At 37.9% G+C, this 19,009-nt stretch overlaps 1 protein-coding gene across 1 annotated transcript in view; it reads right to left on the reverse strand.

The window, feature by feature from the left end:
- LOC110106746 (callose synthase 9) overlaps positions 1–19,009 on the reverse strand; it is a 189,230-nt gene that overhangs the window by 140,529 nt on the left and 29,692 nt on the right. Inside the window, exons 9-10 of the mRNA XM_028699978.1 lie at positions 16,084–16,181; positions 15,881–15,998 (exon numbers count right to left, since the gene is read on the reverse strand). Of these exons, the coding sequence (XP_028555811.1) occupies positions 15,881–15,998; positions 16,084–16,181 (216 nt within the window). The remainder of the gene's footprint in view (positions 1–15,880; positions 15,999–16,083; positions 16,182–19,009) is intronic.

A 19,009-nucleotide genomic window follows, 5' to 3' on the forward strand; every position in this document is an offset into this window, starting at 1 on the left:
TAATTCAAATATCTCTCTTCTCTAGTGGGCTCCCATAGCTCTCTCAGTGTCTATGTTCTCTTAACATGAACATGTTCACCACCACGACTTGCCACAATTGCTGCTCTCCTCTTATCGCCACACGCATTATGGTGCAATTTATAAAATATTATGAATCTTCTTTATTTTCAGTCTTGACTTCAATTTTATTGAATTACCGGGGCTTCCCTTCCTTTCTGCATGTAAGATAACATTTGGTGTACCACAAACGACTGGATATAAATGCTTCGTCAGTTCTATCTACCACTATCAGTTGCAGTTCTTCAGAATTAAGCCTCTTATTTAGTTTTTTCATTATTTTTTTCTTTCAAAAAATAAAAATATTAATTTATTTCCATGCAGTGAGTTGCCTTTATCATAATTTTAATTTATGATTAGTTTTCATGCTGTTCCCTATGGACCTGTTTAACTTAATTTTTGTGCATTACCCGGCTTATTTATTTTTGTCCCTTAAACATAAACATGGAAATAAACAGCTAATCACATGCAATGTTGAAATAATTATTAGAGCAATAGGTAACAAGGCTGACTGGTTATTTCTTGCGGTTCTCATCTTAACACCATAGATGATTTCAAAAATTAAAGACTTTCCATGTCCTTTACACGTTATTTCACAGAAACTTGGAGGCACATATAAATAGTTCAGTTTGTTCACTTCTCAATAGACCACTGATTCTGATTGTACAAACCGCATCAAGGAACAAGCCTGTATTGAATTGAAAAAATCAAATGGTACACTGTATAACCACATCACTATCAAGAGTGATGATAATTTGATGACAAACAAAGAGAAGCTATGCTCTACAGCTTATTTAGGCACCAGTATCTTGACTCCCTCGAAGCACATCTATGCCGAGCATCTAGCAGCTGCAATAAATCCAAAAATTGCAAGCAAAGCAATATATATTTCAAATTGTTCTCGGGCAAGGCAAGCTGCATTTTGATAGGAAATACTTGAGTTCGCAAGTAACCCTAAGGTAATACTTGAGTTCGCAAGCAATCCTAACCCAAATCGATATGCAAACAGCAGTGAAACGGCTGTTTGTCGCAGGAAAAACAGTAAAAACCTGCTGTCTACAGCAGGAAATCAGCACAAACCAGGGAAAACCGTGAGAAGAATCGATGCAAGACTTGTATTCCACTAGAAGATGCAACAAAATAGAAAAGATACAATTGATCCTCAATTCGAGAGGAGGATCGATCTCACCCAAATCTCTAGACGCCGCTAGAGCTCAAAGAAAACCTAAATCTAAGAGATCTTAAATTTCCGCCAAATTCAAGATACTCAAACATTAGGAAAACCAACTATTTAATGCATACAAAACAAAAGGAATTCCCTAAACAGTCTCTACATTCAAATTTCTCTCTTCAACCCCCAAAAATCCTTCCTAAAACGCTATGTTTCAGCGGTCGGCCCGCCCGATCTCCGCAGGAGGCGGAGATCCTGCCTGTTCTCGAATTGCCGGTCCCGGGCGGACCGGCTGGACCGGTCCAGTGGGCCGGTCTAACAATACTTCCCTCCCAAAAATCCACCGTGTCCTCAAGGTGGAGATATGCTCGTGATGTGAAACGTACATGCAAAAATGATATACTTGATGAATTTGCACGCTTAATTTTAGAGAGAACAAATAATTATATCTTTATAATGATTTGAACGACGAGATAAAACATTAAGAGCGGTAAAACGAGCTTAGGCTAAATCACATACAAAGGAGTTAAGATCGTAAAACATTCAATTTAATCTAACGATGCGTACATGATTGGTTTTCCACGATGAATCCCTAAACTAACAGTGAGATTAGTCACTACAAGAAGATCCTTCACACAACTCATCTAATTACTAGGCTTTAGCGGAGAATGATTAATCATGATTCTCATGACTCCAAACATAACCACAAGCGACAAATGAACTAGGAAGAATAAGACATAAGAGAGGAGTTCCCAACAAGAGTTTTACCCAATGAAAAGACAATGCAGACCTCCTATGCGAAGGTCTGGATGCTTGAAAGATGGTTGGCAGCAGCATTCAACTCTTACTTGACTGTGGACAGCCGTTTAGCAACTTATGAGGGGAGAACAGCCCCCAACCGTGGTCTGGAATCCTTAGACAGCGAGGGGGAATCCTTCCAAGCAGCTGGACAGCTTTTGATCTTCAATGGACTGCAACTAGGAGGTCTTTAGGTTGGCGAAACAACACGTGAAGCCTGCTGGAGTCTATGGACGGTAGATGGGAAACTTCAGGACAGCAAAACAGGGAATTTGGGAGGGCAGAACAGCAGCTTTCCAGATTCTAAAATTCAAGACAGCAAAAGAACCAGTCCAGAAATCTGGACAGCCAATTGTGGAGCAGAATTTCAGGGATTTTCCCCTACTGGGTACTCACGAGCTTGAAGGGCTTGGTGACGAATTGTGGGGGCACCAATGGAGGGGAGCTGGAATTAATTCCCTAAGATTTAGGCCTAGCGTTGAGAAGAAAATTAATTGAGGAGGGGAGGCATAGGGCCGGCCAAGAGAGAGGGGGTGGGAATTTGTGTCCACATTCAATGAATGTGGACCATGTATTAATTGCCATTAGGAATTAAATCTATGAATTAATCTCAGATTTAACTTAATGAGAGGGCTGGGTATTGTGGAGGTGGGCCCAAGAAATTAAGATGATTGAGGAGATAAATCTGAATCTAATTTCAGATTTAACTTAATTGATAACCTCACCTAAATTATGGGAGGAGCAATTAAGAGAGAATTCAAATTCAATTATTTGAATTTGAATTTTAAATTTCTTCCTAAATTAAAGGGCTAAATTAGGAAGGGTGTTATGATGAAATTGAAATCAGATTTTGGGGACATGGGGGGTTTGAATGGGTGGAGGAATTTGGGGAGCTACCTTCCAAATATAGCTTGGACAAATTTGGAAGTTATTTGAATTTCAAATTTTAGAAGTATCTCCCAAAATCAATGGGACCAATTTTGGGTTAGTGGTAATGAGGGAAGTGGCCACCATTACTGGTGGGGACAAGGTGGCCGGCGGCAAGGTGATGGGCGGCGGGGTTGGGGAGGGCCGGCCGTGGGGGTTGGGTGATGCCGGCGGCTTGGGTAGCCAAAAGGTGGCCGGCGGGTGGGCTAAGGGTAGGGCTGCAAATGAACCGAGCCGAGCCGAGTATGTCAGTGTTCATGTTTGTGTTCGTTTAATATCAGCTTGTTCAAGTTTGATTCATGTTTGTTCCAGCTTTATTGTTTGTGTTCATGTTTGATTCATTTAAATAAATGAGTGTTCATGTTCGGTTCATGTTCGTTCGTTTAGTGCTTATCGAGCTTGTTCGCGAACATATTTAACGAATTTTTTTTAACTATCAAACAAATACGTTCATGAACATATCTATGAACAATCACATTTATAATAAAAGCAATTGTCTATGTAATAAAGATAATGATTATTTATATTTATTAATTTTATAGTCAAATATTAATTATTTTTATCTAACTTATTCATGAGTTCAAAATCGAAGACGAATCAAGCTTAATATCGAGCTTGTTCACGAACTTCAAATGATGTTGTTCGCGAACATAAATGAGCCGTTGTTTATTTAAGAATCAAGTATTTAAAATATTGTTCAAGTTTGTTTGTTTAGCTAATTAAACGATCACAAACGAGCTTTAATCAGAAAAAGCCCTCAAGTGAGGGTAGAAAAGGAAAAGTACAAATAACAAATCAAATACATCAAAATAAATAGACACGATCGTAGCCGTTGATCTTCGATGTCTTCATCAGCTCGTGTTCCGATGGAGGTGGCCATCCTTGATGTGACTGAAAATCCTTACTGTATTGTTGAATCAAGGGCTGCACGGACAGAGAAACATCCCCTCCCTCTTCCAATCTAATTGCATCCAATCTGTGTAGTCCCACCAGATAATCTTCCCCCACCTCTTGTATGTCCCTAACCATGGTCTTAAGTGATGTGATGGCTTTGGATAGCCCTGCCTCTCCCCTTATGACCACCCTTCTCCCATCCACCATTAATTCCATCGTGAGTGCTCCCCAATTGTCCTTGGTTTCCCCTAAGATTTGCAACCACTTCATCCCCAGGATGACATCAATGCTTCCTAATTCTAGTGGGAGAAAGTCCTCCCTTACTTGAATCCCCTGGATGGTCAACACCACTACTTTACAGATTCTCTGACCTTTCTCCACCTTCCCTGTACCCATCATCACCCCATAACAATCAATGTCCACAAATTTCACTCCCAGTTGGTTGACGACCTGAGTAAAAATGAAATTGTGGGTAGCCCCACTATCAATTAGCACCACCACCTCACGGTCAGCTATCTCTCCTTTCACTTTCATAGTGTGACTCGGAGTGAATCCCACTACAGAGTTCAGAGAGACTTCTGCCACATCCAGGTGCAGCTTCCCCTCCTCTTCAAATCTGCTCCCACCTCCCTCCTCGTCTTCCTTTTCTTCACAGACAAGAAAAACTTGAAGAGTTCGATCCTTGCACTTATGCCCTGGCATGTAATTCTCATCACATCTGAAGCACAACCCCTTTGTCCTTTTATCCTGCATTTCCTTCTCTGTCAGCCTCTTGAAATTTTCCCCACTCCCTCCTACTGGCTTCTCCCTGGTGGTCTCATTAATGTTGCTTGATGCATACCGCTTGGGTGCTAGAAGAGCGGTCGTCGTCCCATATGATCTCCCCGAATAGTTTCCTCGAGCCCCTTTTTCTGATTTCTTATGATCTTCCACCAACTGTGCAAGCTCCATAGCCTTCCCTAGGTTCCTCGCCTCCAGCACTCTGACCGATGTTCGTATCTCAGGTTTAAGCCCCTTCATGAAGTTCCCTTCTAGGGTGGACTACGAAATGTGATCTAATCTACTAGCCAAGTACTCAAACTTGTCCCGGTAATCTGCCACAGTCCGCTCCTGAGTCAAGGCAAAGAATTGCTCATAGAAGTCTCCTTCCCCATCGGCTCGGAAACGCTCCAATAAGCAATCTTTGAACTCTCTCCAGCTCCGGATGGGCTCCTCTTGTCACACCACTGATATCATGCTAAGGCTTTTCCTTACAAACACAATCCCGCCGCCGTCAGCTTCTCTTCCTCTGTCAGCCAGTTGACTGCGAAGTAACGCTCCACCTTGTAGATCCAGTCATGGCCGTCTTCGCCCTCAAAGACGGGCATCTTCAGCTTCCTCACCCGTGGGTCTCCCCCGTGTCCCCTGAATCCTCCATAACCTCCCATCCCTCGAAGATGAGGTGCTCCTCAACTGTCACGATCTTCCCTCCGGCGATTATACCCGAACCCTTCTTCATATTCTCCTATTCTCCCTTCAAAATTATCACCTCAACGCTGAATTCCTTCAAATTCAGCACCTCGACGGTGAAGCTCCTTCCTTCTTCCTTCAAAATCAGCCCCTTGACGCTGAACTCTTTCGAATTCAGCACCTCGGCAATGAAATTCCTCCCTTTTTCCTTCAACATCCGCACCTCGACGCTGGATTCAAGCTCAAAAAAAAAATGATTATCCTCATAAACAAGTTGTTAATAAATACTTTAAACAAACAATCCAAAAACATAAATAAATTTATTTTAATAAAACATTATTGCATAAAAAATGAAAAAGAAATTATTAAATAAGAATCATTTATTGTAATAAAACTAAAAATTATGCAAAAATATATCAAATAAATAAATATTAATGAATAAAAATAGTTGTAATTAAATTATATATCAAACTAATTTAATAGATATTTATGATTTATTTTAATTAATATGTACTATAATATTTCTTTTCTTTTAAAATTTATTAATTAATGATTATCATATTATTAAATTAAAATAAATATAAATATTCATATTCTATTGTTTATCATTTTTATAAGGACACTTAATCGTGCCCATATCAAAAACTAATCTATTTTCTTAACGAGCTTAGTTGTGATCTCTTTATTAAACAAGAATTTTGTTTCTTAGCGAGCTTCTTATCGAGCTTCGTATTAAGCTTTTTCACGGGATTTAAACTATAAATCTGTAAATAGATTTGCATTTATAGCTACTCCAGTCGTACTCATTGTTTCTCGAATGGAAAAAAATATATATCTTTTTTTCTGGAAACATGGTAAACTAGAAAATCTTATTCTTCATCCACATATAGTATTGGCAATAGGTCGGCAAGAAGTGATTCGTCATACTCAATCATGAGCCAATCGATTGTTGGGGACAGTTTAGAAAGAAGACAAATAACACAAATGGAATGAAAAGTGGGTCCATGTAAATGATCGGGACCAGGTAAACAACAACGCTCCTTCCCCATATGGAGTTCGGGACCCAAAGGCAATGATTGACACGATTATTGCTGGGGTAAGGCTCAACCTCCAAACCCTGCGTAGTTTCTGCCTCATACAGCTCGGGCCGAAACTCGGAAAGTTGAGGAGCAGTTAGGCCACTCGACTAAAAGAAGAGGAGAGATGGGGAGACCCAGTTGCTGTCGGTTGAAAGCAATACTGATGTAGAACGGTTAGGAGGGCTTTGCAAGGGAGAGGATCTCTTCTCCAAAATTCCAAGTCCTTCCACAAAAGCTGAAAATTTCTTTAAAGGAATCTAAAATATTTCAGATTTTTCAAGAATTGCTCTCAGAATTTTCCTTCAAGAAATATGAAGTATTTCAGATTTTCTCTCAGAAATCAGAAAAGAGTTCAAGCCGACAGTGTTGGGAAGAAAGAAATGGAAGAGGAACTTCAGCCTATATTCCAGCAAGGCTTGGCCGTGAGAGAGAGAGGCTTCAGGCTTCTTTGATGTTGCTACAGCAAAAAAGAATCCAGCCGAAACTACTGGACAGCAGATTTCAGCTTTGGGATTGAAATCTGAGTAGAATTTCAGATTATTGCTGGAGACGTGGGAGTAGGAGTGGGAAATCCTTGGCTGCAGCACTAGTACGTGGAAGACTCTTTGCGGGAGGAATTGTGGGCAGGATTTCGTGGAGAAAATCAATGCAAGGATCTTGGGATAATTCAACCAGCAGTGAGTTATGATGGAATTTAATTCCCAAAGTAAAAGGAGGTGTTTAGAAAAGATTTGAGTGGTGATTACAGCAATAAGGATTTCGGCCAGATTTAGATGAGGGGGTATTGAATTCTTTCTAAAATGTGGTTATGGGATTAAGAAATAAATCTCTAGGATTTATTTGAAGGTGGGGCCGGAGGCATACATGAGCTAGGAGAAATTATTGGGGCCATTAATGCTTACTTAATTAATAAATCAAGATTGAAAAGAAATAATAGATCCTCTCTTGATTTAAAATTTAAATAAGAATTAATTTAAAAGTTTCCTAAAATGAAACCTATAAATTAAGTAACTATTTGAAATTCAAATTGATTTGAATGAATTCAAATAATAGTTACCAAATTTATGAAATCTAATTTAGGAAGAAAGTTTCAATTTAAATCCCAATGAATAAAATATTCAAAATGATGTCATTCGAATACTTTCCTAAAATAGAACAACAAAATTAGGAAATATTTCGAATTCAAATTAGTTGGATTTGAATTTTGAAAACCGCCCAAAATTAAATCACCCACATTAAATTTGAATTACATCATGAATGAGATTCAATACTTTCCTAAAATAGCTTTCTAATTTAGGAAATTAAAATTCGAATTTCAATGGATGAAAATAATTTCCTAAATTATTTGAACTCTTTAGGTAAGCTTTAAGATGACATTGACTCCTCATTCATGGAGACAAACAAGGGTGGCCGGCAGTGGAGGAGCTAATGGGGGAAGGTGACCGCCGGCTATGGGGAAAATTTGTGGAGCTTGGTATGGAGGTTTGGCCAAGGGGTTGAGCGGGCAAGAGGAAAGATGACAAGATGAATACGACTAAGGGAAACAATAAAAGAAATAAAATAAAAACAAAGATAAAAATGAAAGATTGAAGATAAGAACCGCGAGCCTCGGACTCTTCCGAAGACTGGCGGGTGATGCTTTGCCCTTCTCCAAGGGACTTCAAATCACGAGCCCTGACCCATCCTGCGGGTGGTGAAACTCCGCTTCCTCTCCATAGAAATTTCACTAACGCTCTCTCACAAGAACACAAGTGTGGACACAAATTTTTAATATCAATTCTTCCTCTCTATTACAATAGTTTAATGCCCTATATATAGGCCACAACATGAGAAAAATCAAAATTACAAAATTGCCCCTTGGGCCACAACACTCAAATAAACTAACCTAGGGGTAAAACAGGAAATAACATAAAATAAGAGCTAAAATTCATAAAATAACTCATAAATGACAATTTAAATTAGAGCCGTCGATTTACGACGCCTCCTGTGATAGATGCGCCAAATCTTCGTGCTGATGTCCACATAAAATACTCTATATAGCCTTTTTCAGAATAGAAGAATGTTATTTGAAGGGACAGATCCACAGCCTCTCCCTCATCTGCATCCAAACCATTTCAACCAGAGGGACTCCGTTCATTCGCTTTTGAACTTTTTGTCTACCCGACGGGCTTTACATAATTGACGGCCCCAGTTGAGAAAAGGTCGGGATAGGTAGGCAATCAAATCCAATCTTCTCATTTCAATGCCTAGTTCTAAGTGATAGGCACAAAATAGCTCAATTTCTATTTCATCTCAGAATTTGAGAGGAGTTGGGGGATCACGCGGCTTTCAACAAGGTCTGTTGAAGATTGTGAAAGAAAAGCATGAAAGCCTTCTTCATTATCAGTGAGATAGACAATCCAGTGAAACTTCTTCGATCAAATAGCGCGTTGAGCAGAATTATTCAAATTTCTTGGATTACTTAATCAAGTGATCACAAAGGAGCTATAATCAAGCCGAGCCAAGAGTTGCTTGTCGAACGCTAGGTTCATTTACCCTAAGCCATACAATGTAGACAACGAAATTCATCCTTAAGATAGTTAAAAGATTTCTCTTTTAGTATGAATTTAATAACACAATTCCACACACACATATAAAAGCATGTAAGATACAATACTTTGATAGAAGATAGTTGTAATTCCATAGTGTTATCTCCATATTATAAATCTGAAAGAAAAAAACTAAATAACATACAAATTTGTTGGGGCGTTAACTTTGTCTTTGGCTTGTTGTAGCCCACAAATTCTTTCCTTATTTCTAAATGGAGTAAATTGAAGAAAAGCATTTGCCCTCTCAATTAAGTCAACTATCAATCTGTACAAACAGTGATACAAATAAATTTGGATCACATGATCCCAGCATATTGGAATTGACAATTAAGATAATATCACGTATCATGCAAATAACGATGAAGATAGAGCTCCCAATCAACATCAATTAATTTCCAAATGTCCATGTAATCAAATCCCTCTCCTCCCAAGTGATGTGATATCAGCTCTTAGTTTCATCCATTGCAGTATAAAAGAAACTTGTACCTGGCTTTTTCTCTGCATCAATAATTCTTAAAATTTGAATCAGAGGTTTAATTGTTATTATAGCACAACTCACACTTAATCAAAACCAACAATTCAAAATAATTTTTTTCTCGTCTTTGTCTTTGGCTTTCTTAGCCCACGCACAGTTTAACCATTGTGTTGAGTAAATATAGCCTCCAAAAGTTGCCTCCCTTCCAAGATGCTTTGCGGGAAGAAATAAGTCATAACAAATCTAACTGTAACAAGTTGTATGAGTTCTTTCTAAGGAGAAAAAAGACTCGTCAAAATCAAAACCCAACTATGATTTTAGATGAACTTATTAATATTTTTTTGTTTTGCTGAAGGAGATAAAACTCTCCAATTTTTTTTTAAATTAAATTTATGACATATGCCACATGTAGAGTCAATACATATGCGTTATATGCTCCAACTTATTTTATGTCACCTTGTAAGAACTAGCATTGTCAGTAACAACTTTTATCACTAAATGCTCCGCAATCTTCCCAATAGACTTGAGACAAGTCTCACCCATGAGAATGCACACGCCTCATCAAAGCCCCCATGAAGTATACGCCTCATATCAAAAATATATAATAAACATTGAGTCGCACCTCTTATTGTATAATTTCACACAATGTTATCAATTACACCATTTTTCTAAAAGAAGCTCAACCGATCAGTCCAACAAAATCACATAGCAACACAATCCCAAATTCAATAAGGCTATTAATTGGACGAACTTGTACTTTAGACGAAACGAACCAACAGCCCAAGATAGCAAGCCTAAAATGGTAGCTATTCTCATGATTATTGATGAATAAGTAGATATTGGGGTTGAGAACAGCATAGATGTCAGAGTTCCAGCTTTTAAATCAGTAAAACTAGACTTAACTTTTGTGACCGAGTAAGAAGCTAATTTAGATTTGTCATAAAAGGTGGTATTGGAGGCAAATCAACCACAACAATGGATAAGCCTCTGAGTAAGTTCTACCAGGATAAGGACCACTTCTATCCTAGTTGGATGAATTTGTTCGATTACACTACCCCCACTAGGAGACTGCTGTCGACCCTAACTGAAACTACCTATAGAAGTGCCCTGGTAGCTAAGAGTGTTTTCATTTCTCCCCCTACCCCAGTTCCCTTAGGCCGAACACTTTAAAACCGCTTTTTTATGACTTGTCCACTTTTTCTAGCTATGTGTTCGTGTGAGTTAGTATGTTGTTGTGTATGTTTTGTAGTCTGTTGTCTTCTGAAGTTTTCTTTGTTTAAAATTTGCGTGTGAATTCATATATCATTCATCTTGCATGTCAAGTCTCTTGCACCACCTCATGTTCATCTTGTTGAGTCTTGAGACATATGAATCCGCATAGCACATGTCACATTTACATTACATTTACATGACTTTCTTAAGAAAATTGCACGCCTAACTGAATAGAGCAATAATAAGTATAAACTTTATGCTGACTCTAAACGATAATTTAAATCTATTAAAGTTGGTAACTCAGTAATGGTGCGGATTCGTCCAGGAAATTACATGATAGAAGTGCAAATCATTTAGAATAGTCAATAAAATCAATAACAACGCTTGCGTGGTGGATCTGCTCGCAGAATTTAACATTTATTCCTTTTCTAACATAAAAGATTTAGTAGACTTTGAAGGTCCGGAATTAAACCCCCAAATCCACTTCAAATTAAGCCTTGTGCGACCCCACCTTGTGAGAACCCCAAAGCCTACCTCCACTCCCAAAATTCCTATAGCGGAGAAGGTTGACATGATTCCTAGTGATGATATTATTTCCACAAAAGAGGGTGGACGAAGAAGATACTGGACTAGGTTAAGAGGTGAACCAAAGTCAGAGGATATGTGGTCAGAGTGCGAGGAGCTACAACAGATAAACCCATATGCACGAGAAGTTTTCGAGACATCAACTCGATGGAGTCGAGTTTTTCTCCCACCTGGGGAGAATGATGAGGACATCGAAGATCAACGGCTACGATCGTGTCTATTTATTTTCATGTATTTTATTTGTTATTTGTACTTTTCCATTTCTACCCTTACTTGAGGGCTTTGTTTTATGTTTACCCTAGGGGCAATTGTGTCTTTTATTTTCCCTCATGTATTGGGCTATTTAAGCCCTCCCCTTCCTCTTGGAAAGGGATGATGATTATTGATAATGAAAAGTTTTATGTTCTTGTTGATCTCTTAGTGAGTTCACGTGATCTCTTAGTGAGTTCATGAGAGGAGAAGCCCGAGGAGGGCAATTCGCAATACCCGTCAATCTTTGGAAGAGTCCGAGGTTCGCGGTTCTTACGATCTCTGTGTGAGTTCATTAGTTATCTCTATCTTTCTCGTATATTTTGGTTATCTCCTTTCTCCCCTCTTCATGCACATTCTTCTTCTCCTCCACTCCTCCATTGACTACCGCGAGCCAAGTCAAGAGTGGAAGAAGCCGAAACCTCCACTAGCATCTTCACCCTAGCTCCACCCGCCGGCCACCTTGCCACCGGCCTCCCCCCTCGCCGCCATTTTTCCCCCTGGCCTCCCTCCCCTAGCCTTCCTTGGAATTTGAATTTGAAAATTCAAATTCTATCCAAATTTGGAAATTCCATTTATGGAAATTTTTCGAATGAATTCAAATTATAAATTAAATTAATTTGGATTTATTTAAAATTTTCCTAGTCATTATCCTTGTTTGGAAACCCCCTCCCTCTCTCCTAGCCCACTCTCCCTCTAGCCATGCCGCCGGCCACCCCTATTTGGACTCCCCATTAATTATGCAATTAACTCTTCATCTTATTTGAAATCCTAATTAAGTCCAAAAAAGTTTTCCCTCCAATTACACTAAAACTGAAAATAATTTCAATTTCAAACTCCCTCTCCCCTTGTTTTGTTTCTCTCTCCAATTACATTAATGGCCTCCCATTAAGTCCCATAACCCCTCATTATCCGCTGGCCCCCCTCCTTTGGAAATCAATTTGATTTTCAAATTATTTCCCCTCATGTCTCTTCACTAAAATTCAGTTTCAGAAAAACTGAAATTTTTCTCAAGTCCTTTCTCCTACCCGAGCACTTCCCTGGAATTGGCTTGAGATCTCCACCCAACTCCTCCCTTCAATTCCAGAAATCTGATTTTATGTCAATATAATTCTTGGATGTGGCCGTGAAATACAGCAGCCTAAGAGTAATGTTCTGCCTTCTCCAGTAAGCCCGGATGGCTGCATAAGCCTCACTTGACAGGACAAACTGCTGTCCCATTGTGTTAATTTGCTGTCAAACTGCTGTTGGGAGTATTTGGAAGACAAAAAGGGGTTTTCCACCAACAATTGCTGCTGCCTACGCATCTCCAGTTGTTGTCCAGTCGATTTAGTGGCTATCTTCTTGGCCCTGCTGTCCAAGAAGTCAAGGATCACCTTCCTGAATGTCTCCCAGCTTTGACATTGTTAGTTGTTCTTCATCCAGTACCTTGGTGATCAAACGGGAAGCTTCGTAAGCTCTCGTTTTTGGGTAAACTCTTCCCCCGGCTCTTTTATCTTCGAACTTCTCAATTGTGGTAGTAGATTCATGACGATCACATTAATTCTTCTCCGCTAAAACCTAGTAATTAGAAGAGTTGTGTGAGGGACCTTTCATAGACTAATCTTATTGTTAGTTTTGGAATTTATTGTTGGAACGATTCATGTATGCAATGTCGGATTAAGTTGGCTGTCTTTTGAACTTAACTTTTATTCATGTGCTTTAACCTAAGCTAAGTGCCTTTTAATATTTATCTTATCGTTCAATTCCGCATAAGATCTTGCCTATTATTGCCTCTAAATCTAAGCGTGCAAACTTTCATTAAGAAAATCATTTTCGTATGGGATTGTTTCACATCAGCTTGGCTGATCGGTTTTGGGCTGTGTTTTTGGGAGCTGCTTTGTTCTAGTTCATTAATGCTTGAGCTGTTGTTTTAGCTCGTTAATATGAAAAGTTATCCCACTTTTTAGCTCATTATGTGGAGTGGATTCTTGCCCTTTCCCCATCTCTGTGGCCCTTCGGTTTTTCCCCTCTTGGTTCTTCTTCCTATGGCTGATTCCTTCCCCCTTTTGGTTGTCTGTTCTGATTCCCTGTGGTGTCCGTTCTTGTCTCCCGTGGTTGCCCTTTCTGGTTCCCTGTGTGGCTTTTCTGGTGCTGCTATTGGACCGCCTACTGGCATTCCATTTCCCTTTACCTGATTGGTTCGGTTGGAGGTGGTTTGGTTGTTTGGCTGACCCCTTTCTCCTATAAATTTGAGGTGTTTTTAAGCATAAAAGGTTGTTGATTATTTGAGCAAAGTCTCTTAAAAAACCAGAGCGTTTCTTCTTTGGAAAAGCTTGAAAGCTTGTTCCATTTTCTCTCTTCCTCCCTACTATTTCATCTTGGGCTTCTAACATCTTTCTTTTCTCCGCAAGTTCCACTCCACTTGTATCTTTCTTCTTGAGCTATTGGAGGTGTTGGTTGGCTGATTTGGTAACATTTGTTGGAGGAGTTTTGGTGGACGTTGGACATTATAGCTGTGATGGACCTTTAGTTTACAAGCCCTTATGCACTTCTTTTATATTGCCTACTTTTTCATTGCATGTGAGGAAACCGCTTGTCAGTTGTTCTAAGGGAAGTTGTTTTTATTTTTAATTTTGTTTTGTTTGTTTGGCTTTCGTTTGTTTTGGTGTTTGTTTGGAATGTTAGCATTCTAGTTTTTTAATTGAGTTATGTTCTACTAGTCCTGGTGTTCTCCACTCTTGGCTCTTTCTTTCTAGTTGCTTGCATCGGTGATGATATGTTATATCATCCTATTACCAAAAAAGAACCATTGTTTAATGCCATATCCCATATTGAAGTAATCTGAATAACTATGATATTAGATTAAGCAAAACAAGAAATAAGGCAAAGATTTTAAAATTAAATTTAATCCTATTCAAAATTATGCATCAACCATTCAAAATTATGCATCAACCAATGAAAACAGTCGAGCTTTAACCTAATCATATCGAAAAGAATAATTCAGTTTAATAAAGTAAATCTAAACAAATTTGAAGAAAAAAAAAATCACCTAAGATCAAACATGCTAAAAATGGCTGAAATTGATCTACTTTTGATGTATAACGAAGAGGGGGTAATATTAAAAAAAATATATATCTAAAATTCAATTTCAGATTTCCCTTAATTAAGGGATTTGAATTTGAAATTCAAATAAGATGGAGGAAAGGATAAAAAGGTGGTTAATTATTCCCCTAATTGGATTCCTTGATAAAGAAGGAAATAATTAAAATAAGAGAGAGATGGGGCCGGCCATATGGGGAGGGAGGAGAAATGTCCACATACAATGTATGTGGACCATAGCATTAAATGTGATGGAGTAATTAAATCTAAAATTAATTTCAGATTTGAGGGATTTTCTAAATGAGAGTTGGTTTAATTAGAAAACCTTTGAAATTCAAATTATTTTGAATTTGAATTCAAATTCTTTCCAAATAACAAGAGGCTAAATAAGGAAATAACTAATAGGAATTTAATTTGGGATCTAATGAGAAGTGAGGGGGAGGTCAGCGACTGAGGAAGAATAAAATGGGTGCAATTAATGGGGAGAGGGGAATTGGGAGGGAATTTAAAACTTCCTAAATCATGATTTTAAATTATGAAAAGGGTAATCAAATCAAATCTAATTTAAAATCAAATTAGACTTAAATTTAGAAACATTTCTAATTTAGCTTAGTTAATTTTAGGAAAGTATTTGAATTTCAAATAAATTTAATTCTTATCCCCAAATTAGGTAGGCTAATTTTGGTAAGTATTAATGATGATTGAAATCATCATTAAGAGGACAAAAAGGATGGGGGTGGCCGGCGGATATAAGGATGGGAGGAGATGGGGTGGCCGACTAGGAGGTGATGGTGGAGTGGTTTATGGCCGGCGGTTGATATGGATAAATTGAAGGAGGCTTGTGGCTTTGGAGGGGTTTGTGGGAGAATCGGCTGGTGGCAAGTGAGGGATTTTGGTTGGCGGTCAATACACACGTTTAATCCAAAGTTATCCGTGAAAAATATTACTACATAAATGAATCATTCCTTTAAGCGTTTTCTAAACAAAGATGATCTGAAGAGATAAAACTCTTGTGGTATCAAAAATGTTCAAAATCTCAACAACTTCCAGAAGTTTTCAAGATGAAATAGATAAAAAATGCAAGGAATGAAGTGATAAAACTTGAGACCAAAATAACACTCACTGAGGTCATTAACAACATATAGAATAGGCATCATTGTTTCTAATGTGGTATCATCAACCGTGAAATCGGATTGATGCAAGTGGTCACCTTATATGCAAAGGATAGTGTGTCAAAAGTGCTGCTAAAATAAAATTAATTTTAAATCGTCCCAAGAAAAAAATGCAGTCAAAGAATCACAGAACACCAACTTACGTGATGAAATATGTAACACAAGCATTCTGGAAGAAAACGGATGTTGGAAGCTTCTCCCCAAATCAAGAAATACAAACAAATATAAAGAAGCTTCTTTTCCTTGCCACCTGACTCCAAGCTACGAATAACATTGTTAAATGGAAAATTGCTAAAATCGTTATAAAGCTTATTTTACACAAAAGCTGCATTCTAAATATGCTTACTTATTCCAAACTGGACGGAGAGGCAAATAGCCGCACCACTTGATATAATTGTCAAGGCACTTCGAGAAAACAATATGCACAGCACCTTCATCTAATTTCTGCAAGGAAACAGTACTTCCGTTCATTAGAAAATGGTGAACACAAAATAAAATCATTCCAGCATTGAAGAAAACAGGCTGAGCTGGTCTGTGAATTTCTCTTGAAAATTGAAATTACCGATACAATCAGATAAGGCCAATGACGTTGATAGTGGCTTCCATTTATTTATCAATCATGGTTGGTAAGAGCCATTAAATTTAAAAATTTGCAGTTGGTTGAATGTAAAGTATAAACTTGTAAAACCCGAGAACAACGATCATAGGTCGTCGTACGCATTTCAATGCATCCCGACGAGACTTTAGTGAAAAAAAAATGAAGTTAACGGATTTCGACGAAAGTAATTTTATAAAATTCTACGTAAAATTTTGATCGATTTGATATATAAAACCTATATTTAATTTTGTGTATTTAGGGAATTATAAAATTTAGAATTTTAAAAATACCAAAACTACCCCTAAGCAAATAAAAAGCCGGATTTGTTTAAGTGAGGGCATATGTGTAATTTGGCAAATCCCCTTTCTCCCTATTATAGCAACCGAACCCCTCATACCTCATTTCTCACGATCGGCCAAGAGAAACGAAGGAACGAGCGGGTGTGGTGTCGGGCAAGGGCGACGGGCACGATTCCGGAGACGATTTTCTAGCGAAGAAACTAGTGAAAATCGAAGAGGAACTCAAGGGAAGATAAATGTATGTCTCAGAAGCTTGTTTCCTCTTCCCAATCTCAAGATTTTTTGAGTGGAAGAATCTAGAGTTTTTTTCAAAAATGTAGTTTTTCTTCCAAATTTCTTTACGAAATCAATAGGGAAGTGATGTGACACATGCATGGAATTAAAAAAAAAAGATTAACAAGAGAATTTATTAAAAGTTAACCATCATAAAGTTATGCATCGAATCAAAGTTATGAAAATTCGCGGTTTTCCACTTGCTTAGGAAAATAAATACATGAAGAGTAACCAAGACACTCTCAATCCAATACAAAGGCGAAGTAATGTAAAAGCTTATAACACAAATCGAATAGTTAATAATAAGACATTCACCGTGAGGATCGGCTCTCTCTCTACGAATCTAGGCTGAGCGGAGGAAGATCTTCCACACTAGAAGTGAAGTGACCACTAGGAAGGACGAGCCGAGGAACGTAGTTGTTGGGAAGGTAGCCGGAGTTGGAGGAGGCATGGAGCGTCCAATGAGGGACCACGGGGTTCTTGGTCGTTGAAGCTCAATGGTCCCGGCAAAACAATACATGATACGGTTGACGTAGCATTCAGCTGTGACATCGTACCCCCAATCCAGCTCGTAGAAGGGGGAGAGAAAGATGTCGTTCTCCCCTTGCTCATTGTACGTGAATGTAAAACCCGAAATTCGTCAATTGAGTGCGTCGCACGCATATCGATTAAGTGAAATTTCAATGTCGTCGGAAATTGGCGAAATAAATTTCATTAGATTCGTCTCGAAATTTTGAGCGAAACGGTATAAAGAACTTATATTAAATTTCGCACGATTTTGGAGTTAAATTCGCCAAAATTTGTTTAAGTAAAATTTGGCTTTTTCTACCCATTTTTCCCTTCATGAATTAAAAGAAAACCTTTAGAGATAAGGGCACATGCGTAAAATGCTAAATTATTTTCCTTAAACCTCATTTCACGCCTAAGGGACCGAAACATTCGGTCCCTTGTGCGTTTTTTGGCCGAACGAGAGAGAGGGCGACGGGAGAGAGGGAGAATCGGCGGGAGCTCCTTCCAAGCCGGCGATTCCGGCGAGAATCCTTAGGAAAAACGTGGGGAAAGCCTTGGGGTAAGTGTTTCTTCAATTATATGAAAGATTTCATGAGATTTTGTGTATAGAAAAATTCTAGGGTTTGATAATTTTTGAGATTTCTTTAGGAAATCTTTAGGATTTGACTTGATCTATGTTTTCCTACCATTCATGTCAATTTTTTTTAAAGAAAAATATTAAATCCGAAATTAGGGTTTTTTGTTTTATGCTTTATTTTATAGGGATTGTTAGAAGAAATGATGAAAGGATTTTGGTAAAAAATGCCAAAGTTTTCTTAAAGAATTTTGAGTTTAAAAATTAGGGAAAGCTTAGGGTTTTCACAAACTTAGGGATTCTAGTATGGCATGTTCACTAAAGGTGTTTCAAATGATTTAGAGAGGTCTCTAAATATAAGAAATTGAAATTTTGAGAAAGAAAAATAATTTTCTTCATTATGTTATGATTAATTCCAAAATAATAAGAATTTATTTATAGTAAAAGAAAGAGAATGTTTTAGAAGGATTTAGGATAAAATTGGATGACTTTTTAGGTTTCTATATTTGCTATTTTTAAATTAAATCCGAAAATCATAATTAAATTAAATAAAAATTGAACATTTTGTTGAGTTAAATAAAGTCTTAGAGATTTAAATCTCTTGTTTTCCTTTAGGTTGAGATAAGAAAAGTAGTAAGGAAATTGTGCGGGAATTATTGCAAAGGAATGCTTGAGGGTAAATGACTCTATTTGCTAAAGAAAGTACGCATTTATTGTTCAAAACTCTTATGCTATGTTTTTAAGTGTTTAAATTTCATACAAGGTGATTTATGTTCAATTTTATGCAATTGTTCCTTTAATGTCATGCAAGGGTAATTAGTGATACATTTCATACAATTGTTACTTAATGTTATGCAACTGTTACTTAGTGTGAAATGTTATGCAACTGTTACTTAGTGTGAAAGGTCCAAAAGGTCATCAACCTATGCATTTCTTAGCATATCATATGAAAGCATCTTATCATATTCATGCTACATAACTTGTGATTGTTGATGACGGAGTACCAAGATGTGGCTCT

Source organism: Dendrobium catenatum, unplaced genomic scaffold, assembly GCF_001605985.2.
Source record: "Dendrobium catenatum unplaced genomic scaffold, ASM160598v2 fragScaff_scaffold_1417, whole genome shotgun sequence".
Classification (NCBI taxonomy): Eukaryota; Viridiplantae; Streptophyta; class Magnoliopsida; order Asparagales; family Orchidaceae; genus Dendrobium; species Dendrobium catenatum.